The 13,828-nt window shown below is 40.4% G+C and overlaps 1 protein-coding gene and 1 long non-coding RNA gene across 4 annotated transcripts; one reads left to right on the forward strand and one right to left on the reverse strand.

Moving 5' to 3' along the window:
• Positions 1–1,797: 1,797 nt before the first annotated feature.
• On the forward strand, positions 1,798–4,463 carry LOC138975244 (uncharacterized). The gene is made up of 3 exons (XR_011458570.1): positions 1,798–2,325; positions 2,668–2,886; positions 3,375–4,463. It is a non-coding gene; the product is annotated as an uncharacterized lncRNA (long non-coding RNA).
• An 873-nt stretch (positions 4,464–5,336) lies between these two features.
• LOC138975246 (uncharacterized) lies at positions 5,337–12,881 on the reverse strand. Of its 3 annotated transcripts, none has more exons than XR_011458573.1 (7): positions 12,295–12,881; positions 11,910–12,052; positions 10,481–10,577; positions 9,145–9,198; positions 8,712–8,789; positions 6,436–6,708; positions 5,337–5,708 (listed from the first exon to the last, which is right to left on the reverse strand). XR_011458573.1 is itself a non-coding variant. In XM_070347899.1 (7 exons), exons 2-6 carry the CDS (start codon positions 11,919–11,921, stop codon positions 6,604–6,606), a joined length of 387 nt encoding a protein of 128 aa, XP_070204000.1. In that variant the 5' UTR covers positions 11,922–12,052; positions 12,295–12,881; the 3' UTR covers positions 5,338–5,708; positions 6,436–6,603. The 3 variants fall into 3 exon arrangements, 1 of the variants encoding a protein (XP_070204000.1); XM_070347899.1 differs by lacking the exon at positions 9,145–9,198 and adding an exon at positions 10,044–10,138 and having other exon boundaries at positions 5,338–5,708; XR_011458572.1 differs by lacking the exon at positions 9,145–9,198 and having other exon boundaries at positions 5,338–5,708; positions 12,295–12,879.
• Between the last annotated feature and the right edge of the window lie 947 nt (positions 12,882–13,828).

Genomic DNA, 13,828 nt, shown 5'->3' on the forward strand with positions numbered 1-13,828 from the left:
ACATTATCCTTGCTGTTTTGTGATAACCCTTACCATCAACTATTCTATTTCATTTCCATCTTAACAGGCGTAGCACCTCTCTGGAAGCCAAAAGAACACTTTAAATCCACCCCCCCCCCCCCAGTACTGAGTAAACATTGCTGTGCATATTTTTAAAAAAAACCAATGCCTGAGTCTCCAGTCACCTGTTTATGTTGTTGTCCTTGTACTTCACTTGTAGCTTAGCTGTTCAAGAAACTGTTTCTCTGATCACATGATCAAAATTCAAATACTTAATAAACCAATTTTGATTCTATTTCTTCAATAATAAGTTGAACGTCTGCTTATGTAATTGCCACAATTTACAGAGTTTCTGAATAAATGCTGCAAGAAAAACCAACAGAGTGAACAGTTTGTAAATATTCTAATATACCTTATTTACCGTATGACATGAGTGGTACAGTGGCTGCTAAAACGTCCGTGACACCTGTCTGCATATATTAGGTGACAGCCCTGATGGAGACTGAAAAAAAAGTTTCTTTGTCAGTACCCTGTGTATGAGTGTGGTCGGGTATGTTCTGGAACAATTAGAGCACTCCCTATGACCATATCAGTGTTGCACGGAGGGTAGGGGGGGGGGGGGGGCTTTTAGAGGTGTAGTTGTTGGACTGTAGTGTAGAGGCTGATTAATAATAATAATAAGAACATTTATATAGCGCTAAATCAAAAACTTTCGTTAAAAAGGCTTGATTGGCAGTGCTATGGGGTGAGGGTGGAGCTGGGGCGGAGAATTTATCGTATGTAATTGAATACTAATAGTAATAAGCATGATCAGTTAGACTAGAGTTAAAAACTATGTTGATCGCCACAGACATTACATATTAATGTGAAATCACAAGCATGTTACTGTACCTTTCGTTTTGCCATTGAGATTGGTAGAAGGCATTGAGTGGTGAACACAAGTTGCATTGATCACTGCATCACCATGTGGTCAATCCCCTTTGATCTGCAGATTGCACCAGCACAAACCAACACTGTGTTATGATCGTAAACAGCCCACATGGCCAATAAATCTAAGAACACAAACACTAGATAGATCTAATCGGAGAGCCTGCAAACCGAGTCATGCTTTTTAAATTCAATGAAAATCTGTCTGTCAATGAAGCAGATAGATCTATCCTTGCGATTGTTTTTGCAAGCAGATAAATGTTAGAACGTCACTTATTCCGTTTTCATTCAACAAATTGATATTTTGCAAGATGCATTTCGTGCCAATGAGCTGAACAAACAATCAAAATCAAGCAAGTGGTACATTCTTGAAGACAAAATTCAGTCACGCAAACAAACTGAAGGGAAAAAATCTAGCTTACTGCTGTACTGATTTCGCCAAATAAATGCATTTGCATGCCGAAGTTATTCCTGCTTTGATTCCAATCATTCTAATTGATCTGAATGCAAAAAATATACGTAAACGAGCTGATCAAAATGAGTAACATTGCACCTGCCTGTAACATTGACTGTACTGCGAAAGCGAAGGTCGTCTGCGACTGGAGATTTTGAAGTCGAACAGCGTCGTTTCTTCACTCTCAGCGGTTGTCTTCATCGGAAAAGTGAAAAGCCTGACTTGCAATCTAGCGAAAGACACATTCTGTCTTTCCGTTCGGGCGTTGTTTTTGTGTACAATCTCTGAAAATGTTATTTCGAAAAAGGCGGCCGTCATTGTTTTGGGGTTTCCGCCTAGTGGTGTTTTAAACCGGTTTCAGACCGGAACACACTGAGGAGATGAGAACAAATGGCATTTAGGAACCTACGCTAATTATGATGACGCGAGCTTCCATTCAAATTAACTTAGGCAACGATGGTTCGATGACGTCATCCAATAGTCACATCACAGAAGGAAATGTACAAATGCTGAACGTAGCCCATTTTAGCTCGACTTATTAGACAGATAGGCTTGAGGAGAATGATAATAACAAAGTTATTAACAGAATGCAGACCTCAATGATCGTGAGAACGCACAATACACCACTAAACAGTTCCGACGTTTACATGGAACAAAGAAGGAAAATCACGTGACCGCACAGACGCCTCTCATTGGCTGCGTCATTTTTTCGAGGAAACAAATCGTCTGCAACACAGCTGTGCGTATGTTCTGCGACTGACGAGTCAGACACTTGTGTTTATTTTGTTGTTTTGTCGATGTAAGTTCAGCGATTATCGATGGCATGTCACTGCCCGATGATTGATTGTGACAACGGAAGCTACCGTCTTCAAAATGGAAAGCTAAACTTTGCAAAATTCAGTCCGACCAGGTTCCACACGAGTCTGTGGCCAACCACCGTTCAGGTAAGCGCAACACTGTAACAGTTCTTGATCAACTTATTTTATTGCCTGACATTCATGCGATTTATTGTTTTTTTCTGCAAATTCCATAGCATGATTACAAAATCGTTTAGCTAGACCTGCATTTATACAGCTTTGAACGTTACAAAAACTGCACTGCAGTGTTTGAATCTGCTGTGCATGAGGTCAAAATATTTGGCTCACTTTCTGTGTCAGTGTTTCCGTTTCTTGTTTTTTTGTTTTACTTCATGTTGTTAGAGCATGGCTGTGATTAAAAAGCAATAAAAATTGCTTTGTAGAGCCATAAATTGTTAAATCTGATATGCATCTGTCTGTTTTCAACAGCTTGCATCCGCATCCAACACACAAGAAGAAACCAGCACAACGAGATTAAAGTGGATTCGACTCATCAGCCGTGTAGACACAACAGCAGACGGAAGGCACAAGCTTTTTTCACCTGCAAAAGATGCAAGGGTTTGTTCTCTACACTTTCTTGATGGCACACCAACTGCAGAGATTTCTTTCCCAACACAAAACTTGGGATACCCTGGATTTCAACACAGAGTAAGTTTTTTTTAAAAATAATTTTCTTGTTATATTTTGTGTGTGTACGCAGTAAAGAAGATGGGAAGGTGTTGAATGTATTTGTTCACACATGCTGCTTCTAGTATCACTATGATGTGTCTGTTCCTTACAGCTTGAGTGATTTAATTGACTTTTCGTCTGTTCGTGTGTTCTGAAATCTGAACAAGAATGAATGTGGGAAGCCAAGCTAAGTTTTATGTGGGTGGTTTGTTTCCAGAGTGCGATTTGATCAACATTAGGAGAGCTCTCCATAGAAGCCAAAGGAACAAAAACAAGTGTACCGGGGAATTCACAGAGGGAGTTCTGTATTGCACTGAAAATGACTACAGTGGGTCCAAATGACCACCTTTATAAGTTGAAGTTGGGGGCATTGAACCCAAACGGACAACATATGTGGAGAACCCTGCATGAAGATGTAATACTACCATAAATACTGACAGAATGAACCCTGTTTGGCAATGTTTCAGACAGCAAGAGTGCTGATAGACATACCCCGACCAAAGCACCGGCTAGGCAGAAGAAAATGGGCAATGCGAGATCTGGAATTCCAGTTTGAGGCGTGCCAGGCCCAAGGATCATCAAGGGAGAGGAATGGTGTGCACAGCTAGTTGATTGCCAGAAAAGTGTGACTCTGGCCCTGAACAAGACCCATTCGCGACGGAAACATTTCTGGGTGCTCTTGTTTTTGCTTATTTCTTGATATTTTTTTGTGTATAAGCAGATGCCAACTTAATGCAGACAGAAAAAATACATGGTTATTCAGAAATCTGATTTCTCGCAGAACATATCATATTGCACTGGTATAGCCACGACTAGTCTCTTCCAATTAAATCATGTTTTTAGTGTCACCCTTTGTAACAAGAAGATGGCAGGAAAAAGTCAACAATTCTAAAAATACAAGAATTTTTAGCGATCAACCAATGAGTATTGACCCTAAACGTTATAGTATAGATGAGATGTTGTTTATGCAACAGAGACGATGATTAGACCTTTAAAGCCATATGTACTCGATGACTATACACGCTAATTGCTTTACCAACAGCTGGAGACATGCTAAATTAAGTTCCCTGCAAAATATTGTGGTCTAGGACCCCTTCAATGTTGAGATATGTTAATTTTCATCTGGATCGTCCTATTTATAGATTTGCCAACAGAGGTAGCGTTGACGCAAGGGAAATAACTCCGCGTCTTTGTTTACATCCAAAGTTTTTGAGACTCTAAAACAAGCTGTAATGCATGTATATGGTCCGCGCATGGCGACATATCGTCATTACATGGTCTTATGGTGTGTTTGACATCGATTATGGGCAAACTACACTTTGTAAACACGGAGCGCGTACATATGCCTTTAAGGATCTAGCCTATCTGTTTCGCTAATATAGGTAGAATAAAGTACATGTCACCAGAGTAGCCAAGAGCAACCTTTAACAATTTACTGGTTTGTTTTCATTTGTTTGAATGTTTCTCTCTTCTTCCTGCGCACAGTCTTCTCTCCATTTCATGTCACCTGTGCATACCATAACATGTTCTGAGAAAAAATGTTTGTTTGGCTCACATTTTGTGTGTGTCTTTATTGATGTTCGTATGATGCAATGAGTATGTCAGAACAAAATCTGAGTTCTCGTACTTTGAAATGGAGAATGAGAGACAAGACAAAGCATTACAGCACAAAGTCAAACATATCAGCACTTGCAAACAAAATGCACACAATACTGTCAGCTCGAAAAACTTTACTTATGTTGATAAACTTATCACTAGCAGCAGATCAAATCTGATGACTTCATCCACTTGGCAATGAACATATTGGGAAGAAATATATCTAGTTTCATATATTTATATATATATACCAAAAACACACATGTAGTACAGTAAAAGTCATATCTATAATGGTGTACACAGGAACCTTCCTTTTCAGAACTCCAAACAATAATCTGATAAAAAAAATTCCAGTACAGAAAAAGATGGAGTCTTAAAATGTAGGAAAACTTACATAGGTTTTGACAAGACAAACATTTATATTTTAGATGCGACCCACCCTACTACCTTTCAGGCTAAAAACTTACAGAAACGAAGCAGCTGTTCAACAATGTTGCTCTGCCCATTACATGTGTAAAGACAGGGGCGGATCAGTTGCTTTGTAAGGGGGGGGGGCACTTTGAATCGAAAGTGAATGTGATGGGCGCGAAGCGCCCGAATTTGCTAGGGGGGTCCGGGGGCATGCCCCCCCCTGGAAATTTGTTTTGCCCAAAGAAGCAAAATGGTGCCATCTGGTGCCATTTGAACTTAGAAATGGTCATAGAATCAGCATAGAAAAATCTTTTTTTTTCTTCTTCTTTTTTTTTTTTTTTCGGGGGGGGGGGGGGGGGCACGTGCCCCCTGTGCCCCCCCCCCCCCCCCCCTCGTCCGCCCCTGAAAGAGTAGAGCTTAATGCCTGGATCTGGCAAGGCATTTACATGAGTTGACAAATTGTTGAAATAAGAGTCGTCAGGATTGTTTACTTTGTGGAAGGGTTGCTCTCCTTGTTTATCTGTGTGGTTTCATAGTTAAGAGGAAAAAGCTGTTTTGTTAATAACGCTTTCCCTACTTCTACTAGTTCCTCCTGTTGCTGCCTGTATCAAAACGGGAAACAGGATTGGATTACTTTGGGAACAAGAGGTTGTGATGGCTGGCTCTGGGAAACAGGTGGTTGTGATGGCTGACTCTTGGAGACACCTAGAAGTCTCTTTCTGATTTTGACAAAGATGCAATCAGGGGCTTCCTCCTCCAAAATGACTTGCAGCCTGTTGCACATGGTCAAAACCCTGCCAAAAGGGAAAAAAATAAAATAATCAATATGAGAAAGAGACAGGAGACAACAACTTTTACTAAAGCATCATTTAGGACAATTTACCAAGTTGTACATAACAAATTGCTCACAAATTTGAGTGCAACTTGCATGAAGAGCATTTGCAGGGATGGCCAGATCTCAAAATCTTCACTTGCCAGACAGGCGGGTCATTTCAAGAAAGTCCAGTCCACCAAAAAGAATTGCTTGCCGGGTACAAACCCCAGTTGCTATAACTGCATTGTTTATAACGTTTTTAAACTAGAGTATTACAACCAGAAGTGTTGCATTTGACGAGAATTTTCACTAGCCAACCAGGTGAGTTGCCAAGCGGTTTTAACTAGCACAGCGGATTTTTTGTACTCGCCCCTGGTCATTAGTCAGATCAGATGATTTGACCATCCCTGAATTTAGAAAGTCTGTTCAGTCATTGCTGATTAACTGTATCACTATCAGTATCACTGCACTTTTTTTTAAAAATTATATGTATATAACATATACTGCTGACAGCGACAGGCATAATTTTAGTGTGTGTTAATACTAGTATGCTGGTTTTTTCAGATTTTGACACATTCCCTGTTCACTGAAACCAAAATGTTGTTAGGCCACACAAACCATCTTGCAATTCAACTTGAACCATTCTCTTGTTCAAAAGTAAAGTGCAAATATGATTTATTTAAAAAAAAAGTAGAGAGGTTTCCTACCTGTAAGCCTTTCCTCCTTAAAACTCGTTGACGAGGCGATGCATGAGGTCGAGCTCACACTCACAGGCAGCCGGTGATGAAGACGCTTGGCCACAGGAATCGCCCATCTTGCTGCCTTTCAATCCAGTTGTGATGATGAATGGATAAGGATAAACTTGAGCACACCTTTCACATACAACTTCTGCTTGTACTCTCGAAGAAGCACCCTCTCTGCATTTTCTGCTTCACGGTCAACAGGAATCCCATCTCCCAAGTTCCAAAGCAGGAAAAGCTCTAAAACAAAAAGGCCTTGAGATCAAATCACAGTTTTTCGCACCTGTGGAAGGCATTCTTTTTCCCCCCTCATCACCATTTTGTATGTAAACTTACAAAATACTCACTGACTCAGCTGGGGGTAAGCTTAGCAGCTATACAAACTGGCAGTGGCAACTTAGTATGCATGTTTGTTGTTTCTAAAAAATCTAACCCACACGTCAGATTGAAAATGGAAAACTTTAGCATACACTATCACAACATGTATGCATCACGAATCGGAATATAGTTATGCTTCATAGTAAGTTAGATTCCATGGACAGATCAACGGCACTTATTCAAGTTTTTGACTTTAATCAACTGAAAAGTTACAGATTTACAGAAGTTGCTTTTTTGAAAATATTACAATGCACGCGAAAGCGATCTGTTCAATATATAAACAAGTCACGTAAGGCGAAAATACAACATTTAGTCAAGTAGCTGTCGAACTCACAGAATGAAACTGAACGCAATGCAACGCAGCAAGACCGTATACTCGTAGCATCGTCAGTCCGGGCTTCGTCGAAGATTACTTGACCAAAATTTCAACCAATTTGGTTGAAAAATGAGAGCGTGACAATGCCGCCTCAACTTTCACGAAAAGCCGGATATGACGTCATCAAATACATTTATCAAAAAAACCGTTCGGGGATATCATACCCAGGAACTCTCATGGAAAATTTCATAAAGATCGGTCCAGTAGTTTGGTCTGAATCGCTCTACACGCACGCACGCACACACATACACCACGACCCTCGTTTCGATTCCCCCTCTATGTTAAAACATTTAGTCAAAACTTTTTTTTTTTTTTTCCTTACACCTGTTCCTTGTCCCGGTGTGCACTCACGCCGCCCCGTCCCTGCACTCACTGTTCCATGCACATCTGAATTTCGTTCCGCTGCCAGACTTGTCGATTTTACAGACGCTCCAGGGAGGGATGTCGGGTCGTTGCGGTAGGCTACCCTCGGAAGATGACACTGCACTTCTGCTGAGTCACTTCGACGGTGTTCAGTAGTGGGTCTGTCCCGAGCTAACGGACGCAGCCCACTACCTACTATGCCCCCTACTAACGACATTGACAGCTAAGTCGTGGAGCCAGACTGAGTGAGGGTCCCCTCCAGAGAGCAGACCGCCACCACGTCCCTCCGTCGACCCCCCAGAACGTCACACGTTGAGGACTGACAGCAGAAGTACTATTCAGGGAAGGATCGAACAGGAACACTGAGACCAAGGTCACCATGAGAGCTCCGGGCATGAAGGGCCACAAGAGCAAGGACACTTTATAATTTTGGATGATTAATGAGATGAGGATGATTATAATGATGATGCTATGGATTTCCAATTTGGTTTGAGACTACGTGACAGGGCAGCACTCTACGCTTACTGTCATAATATATCCTGGTGTCAACCAGGCCCGAGAACTGCCGCACCTGCGGTGTTGGTCAGGTAAACAGAACCTGAGCACCCTCAAAGTTGCATTCGTTAAGTGAATGACACTCGGCTGTGTGATTCCAGCCTTCCCATAGGAACCATAGCACTTCCACTCTGGGTAGGAGCCGACCGTAGCCCGAAAAACCCACATGACCCTGATGGGATTCGAACCCACGACCTCCCGGCCCACAGCCCGATGCGCTAACCACTGCGCTACGGGGGCCGGTATTTAGTCAAAACTTGACTAAATGTAAAAAGCAGATGTGGTATGAGACAGTAAGTAAGAGAGTATTAATATATCCTACACACTGTACTTTGCATACCTCACCAAACCTTGATCTCTTCCAAAGCCTTGTGCAATTTCATATGTCAATTTAAGCAAAGAGACGTCACTCTAGTAAGTATGGGGTGACATAATAGTTATAAAATTATCCAAAGGGAAAAAGCTGTCAAATTTATCAGGAACCAATATGCCGTTTGACTTAAAAATACATTTTTACAAAACCAGTATACATATGATTTAATTTGAAACATTATGAATATGAATTCATTACCTTGTAGTTTGGTTGTGGGACAATATGTCCAGATGGCGACTTGAAATCCCTCGTTGAATTTAATGCACTGGATTCATTCTGTGGTATGGCATATGTCAATTTTAAGTGAAAAAACAAACAAACCACACAGACATACACACTCACAAGAAACTTAGTGCACATCGAAGCATCAGAACACAGAGCAATACATGGATACATTGGAACCAAGGACTACTTTAGTAGTCCTTGATTGGAACCCATCATTTATCAGTACTATCACTTTTGCATAAAGCACACTTTTGTGCAGCAGGACAAAAATAATAATTTTGCGGGATATGATAATTATCTAATTCAGTGTTAATTTAACTTTCAAAAATAATATGTATCATTGAGTTCGTCAATAATAATTTCAAAAAGTAAGCCAGAAACAATAACAAATGAACATAATAAATACCTGAAAAAGCGACTTTCTTGCTGCAGATTTACCACTGTGGTTGTCTGCTATTGCCTATTTAAACAAGAAGGGCAAAGCCCATATGACTCACATGCGTGACCTTGACCTTTACATTCAGGGTCAAGGTCAAATAACTAAACCTAGCAATGACATCATACACTAAGAACTGCTTTACACATTTTTCCTACCAAAATACATGTGACCTTGACCCAAGGTCAAGGTCATCCAAGGTCATGCAACACAAAGCTGTTAATTCAAGACATAGGAAGTACAATGGTGCTTATTGGCTCTTTCTACCATGAGATATGGTCACTTTTAGTGGTTCACTACCTTATTTTGGTCACATTTCATAAGGGTCAAAGTGACCTTGACCTTGATCATATGTGACCAAATGTGTCTCATGATGAAAGCATAACATGTGCCCCACATAATTTTCAAGTTTGAAACAGTTATCTTCCATAGTTCAGGGTCAAGGTCACTTCAAAATATGTATACAATCCAACTTTGAAGAGCTCCTGTGACCTTGACGCAAGGTAAACCAAACTGGTATCAAAAGATGGGGCTTACTTTGCCCTATATATCATATATAGGTGAGGTATTCAATCTCAAAAACTTCAGAGAAAATGGGAAAAATGTGAAAAATAGCTGTTTTTTTAGACAACATTTATGGCCCCTGCGACCTTGACCTTGAAGCAAGGTCAAGATGCTATGTATGTTTTTGGGGGCCTTGTCATCATACACCATCTTGCCAAATTTGGTACTGATAGACTGAATAGTGTCCAAGAAATATCCAACGTTAAAGTTTTCCGGACGGACGGACGACTCGGGTGAGTACATAGACTCACTTTTGCTTCGCATGTGAGTCAAAAAAAGGGGTAAAATATAGGTAATTAATATACCATTAGCTTAACCGAGCGCTGGTGTAGCAATGTCCGAATTCTTCGGATGTCAGCTTTCTCACTCGATATATACTTGAGACTGAAATAGCTGTTCCCTAGACAAATTAAAGAAGTAAACTTATAAGGATAAAAAGCATGTCAGTTTCTTGCAATTCAAGGAAAATTGTGGTGAGATTGAATATATTGCAACCCATAACATTGAGTGGTTATGTCCCTTAGATTGAAGATGAATCAAATTTTAATTTAAAAAAATTGGTTTGACAAATTTGTTCCCATAAATCTAATGTCAGAACTATCAGAGGGTGGTTGAAATTAACCACATGCTTTAATTCTGTTATTCTAGGGAGAAAATATCCCGCGATACCATGGATGCACGGAGCTGTAACTTAATATACGTAACATATACATACCACAATAGCTGTTAATAACATTTATACCTGGCGTTTTGCAGTAGGCGTCTCTCCTGTTGGTGACCTGTGTGCCCTCTTTGTCCCAGATTTGTCCTCTGACCAAAACGATGGGGCTTCTTTCATCCTGTGGTACGACACAGTTAGATATGTTACCAGCGGCACAACATTCTATCCTGATGCGTTTTGTTGTTTCATGTGTTGTGCTTAAGTATTGTGATTGTAGTGTAAATGTGTTTTTTTCTTCTTCCAAGAACATAGTATTATGCATTTGAACAGTAGTACATGAGGGAAGGGGATTGTCAGTATGGAGTTTATGAGATATGTACATTAGGCTTGTTCATGTCCTACTTATAGGCGCGCGTGCGTATCTAATGTTGATAAGCAAATTTAGTTTGGGAGCAAGTATTTTTGTCTGCTCATACTGACTGTGCTGGCAAAGAGAAAACTGTGAGTAATGAATAACAAGATGAAAATAAAGTTGACTTTCGCACAGAAAATACCATACTACATTCACGCTCTTCAAATGTAAATACACCATATTGACTAGCCCATCAAATCCTGGCTGACATTCTGCCCATAGCTGCTTGTGTGTTTGTGTTTTCGTTCTATTTGTATGGGTGGGGTACCATGGAAGCTAGTGTAACGATAGATTCAAAGAAGCCTTGATAATATTTTCACAACAAATTGATTTTACTGTCTATATTTTGTAAAACATAAAGGATTACAAAATAAATCAGTGTTGGTTTTGGGTGGTCACAGAAGCCAGTACTTGTTAAGCTGTTATCACTGGAACCCCTAATCAGAAGTTGGTACTTTGGCATGTGTTCATACTGGTGCAGCGGTATATATATATGTTACAGTTAATCTGTGAAACCAGGGAATAAATGTATTAACTAGGTAATACATGAATTAACTGACGGAAAAAAACCAGTTAATTCATGTATTACCTAAAATATTTTAGTTCATACACGTATTCCCTACTTTCACAGATTAACTGTAACATATATATAATGTGAAAGATAGAGAAAGCTCCTATTTTTGCTTAATTGACATATTTATTTAAAAAAAAAAGATAGAAGTAACTGTTGTAAAAATTGCAATCGTAAAGAAAATGTAATGGCAGTAAACTTGGAAAGCACAGCTAAGGGCAACACTGTAGAATGCACCGCGCGTCTCCAACCACTGTGATCAAAAATAAGTCAACTTGAGTGCGCTATCAATAATTATTTACAATGCTTCAGTTCTACCACAGGTGGAAGGTATCATTCGCTGGACCACCACTATCATAGTCTTACTATGATATTGGTAGTCTTACTATGATAGTGGTAGTCCAGCGAACAATATTTTCCGCCTGTGCTTCAACATCACCAGTGAACACAACCTGGGAAGCAAACATCTAAATCTAATATTTGATTTTGACCTAAATCTTAGTAATTATAGCAGAGAAAAGACTTACCATTCTGCGCATCTGTCATGAATTCCGTACACACAAAACTGATGACAGTTAAGAGTGACATAACTTGAGCCAACGGGAGTGACCAACAGTCGACAGAATAACACTGGCAGCCGTCGTCCGAAGGTGGCTGAACGGACGTGAACCTAACGAAAATAAAGCACGTTCAGCAAATCAAATTATAAAACATACACGTAAAATATCAGGTGCTCTTCTGTCATCTGCTCTTCATACTTCATTATTTTGCACGTAAATCAAACCCTAAATTTTACACTGATAAACGTTGTTCGCTCGACCCTAGAGTATGGGGCAGTTGTCTGGGACCCATATATTTAAAACTGGATACCGACAAAATCGAGAAGATTCAACACAAAGCAGCGAGATTTACCTGCAAATATTACAGATCCATGGAGAAAACCCGGTTGCGAGAGATGCTGCAGAGACTGAACTTGCCATCAGACTCGGCACTTGCTGACCGGCGTAGACAACTTCGCCTGACGATGCTGTACAAGATAGCTGGAGGGTTAATACCAGCCATACCCCCAGAAAGTTTTCTCACACCCGCAGAGAAGAACAAGCGGAAAATCAGACCAACAAAGCCTATAACAACTCGAGGCCATTCAAAATTCCAGTGTTAGTGTTAGTCTGCCACACGAACGACAACAAAGAAGGGAAGTAAGCCTGAAGGGGTTTACGGGAGTTGTCTGCCCCATTATCGAAAGATACTTCCGGTTATAACCATCAGAAAACAACAAATTGTGCGTTCTCACGATCATTGATGTCTGCATTCTGTTAATAACTTTGTTATTATCATTCTCCTCAAGCCTATCTGTCTAATAAGTCGAGCTAAAATGGGCTACGTTCAGCATTTGTACATTTCCTTCTGTGATGTGACTATTGGATGACGTCATCGAACCATCGTTGCCTAAGTTAATTTGAATGGAAGCTCGCGTCATCATAATTAGCGTAGGTTCCTAAATGACCAAATGGCAGCCCCCATGAAATCCGAAAGGTCACGGAAAAAAGTCGTGAATACTGTAATCGACTTGAGAAATTTTCATACTGATAACACATGATAAAGAAGGATTCTTTGTGCCCGGCTACGGGCTACAGTTGAAGATGGGAGTTCACCAAAAATTGGGACCATACTAACAAAAATACGGTTGGTGCAATAGGCGCCCCCATTTTTTGAGCAAACACCACCCAAGGCCGCTTTGGACGGATAGAAATTCTGTAGTTTCCAAGTCTATTTGTTTGTGGTTGTTCAAGAATATGGATAAAGCTCGCGTAAGAAGATTACGTCACGGTCAAAAGTCTTTGACGTCAATTAATGCATCATGACGTCATGCCTCCCTGTAGTTTTTTCTCTCGCGCGGTGTGTGTGTGTGTGTGTGTGTGTGAGTGTGTGTGTGTGTGTGTGTGTGTTGTAATGTTGTTGGTGTTGAGTGCGAGAGAGTTCATACAGCAGCACAAGCACACGTGAACATGAGGCTGATCCAGTTCAACAGTGTAATATCAAAATAGAAAGGCACAGAGTTGTGGTGTGAAGTCGTTGGACCTCGTGCAGACATCGCATGTAAAGTTCCCGGATGTACATCTAGATCCTGCGCAAAGATGCGCAAAAGCCTAGGACACTACATCCCTCCTCACCTCTGAATAAAAACACATTTGTAAAACTCCGTTGAAAGCAAAGCTGAAAAATAAAAACAAGTAATACATCTCTAGCTCTGACCGACACTTAGGTGAGATAGGATGAAGTGAAATTAAAATAAAAGAAACGCATGCAAACTTTAAATTTTAAAACTAACAAATGAAGCAAAAGTCATTTCGCAAAATTGAATCCGCAAAGGTCATTCATAGTCTTGCAAGTACTGTGGCAGACGCCGCACCCTGGACGACCTTCTGGGTAAGTCAGGCGGTGG

This window comes from Littorina saxatilis, linkage group LG9 (genome assembly GCF_037325665.1).
Source record: "Littorina saxatilis isolate snail1 linkage group LG9, US_GU_Lsax_2.0, whole genome shotgun sequence".
In the NCBI taxonomy this organism is placed as follows: domain Eukaryota; kingdom Metazoa; phylum Mollusca; class Gastropoda; order Littorinimorpha; family Littorinidae; genus Littorina; species Littorina saxatilis.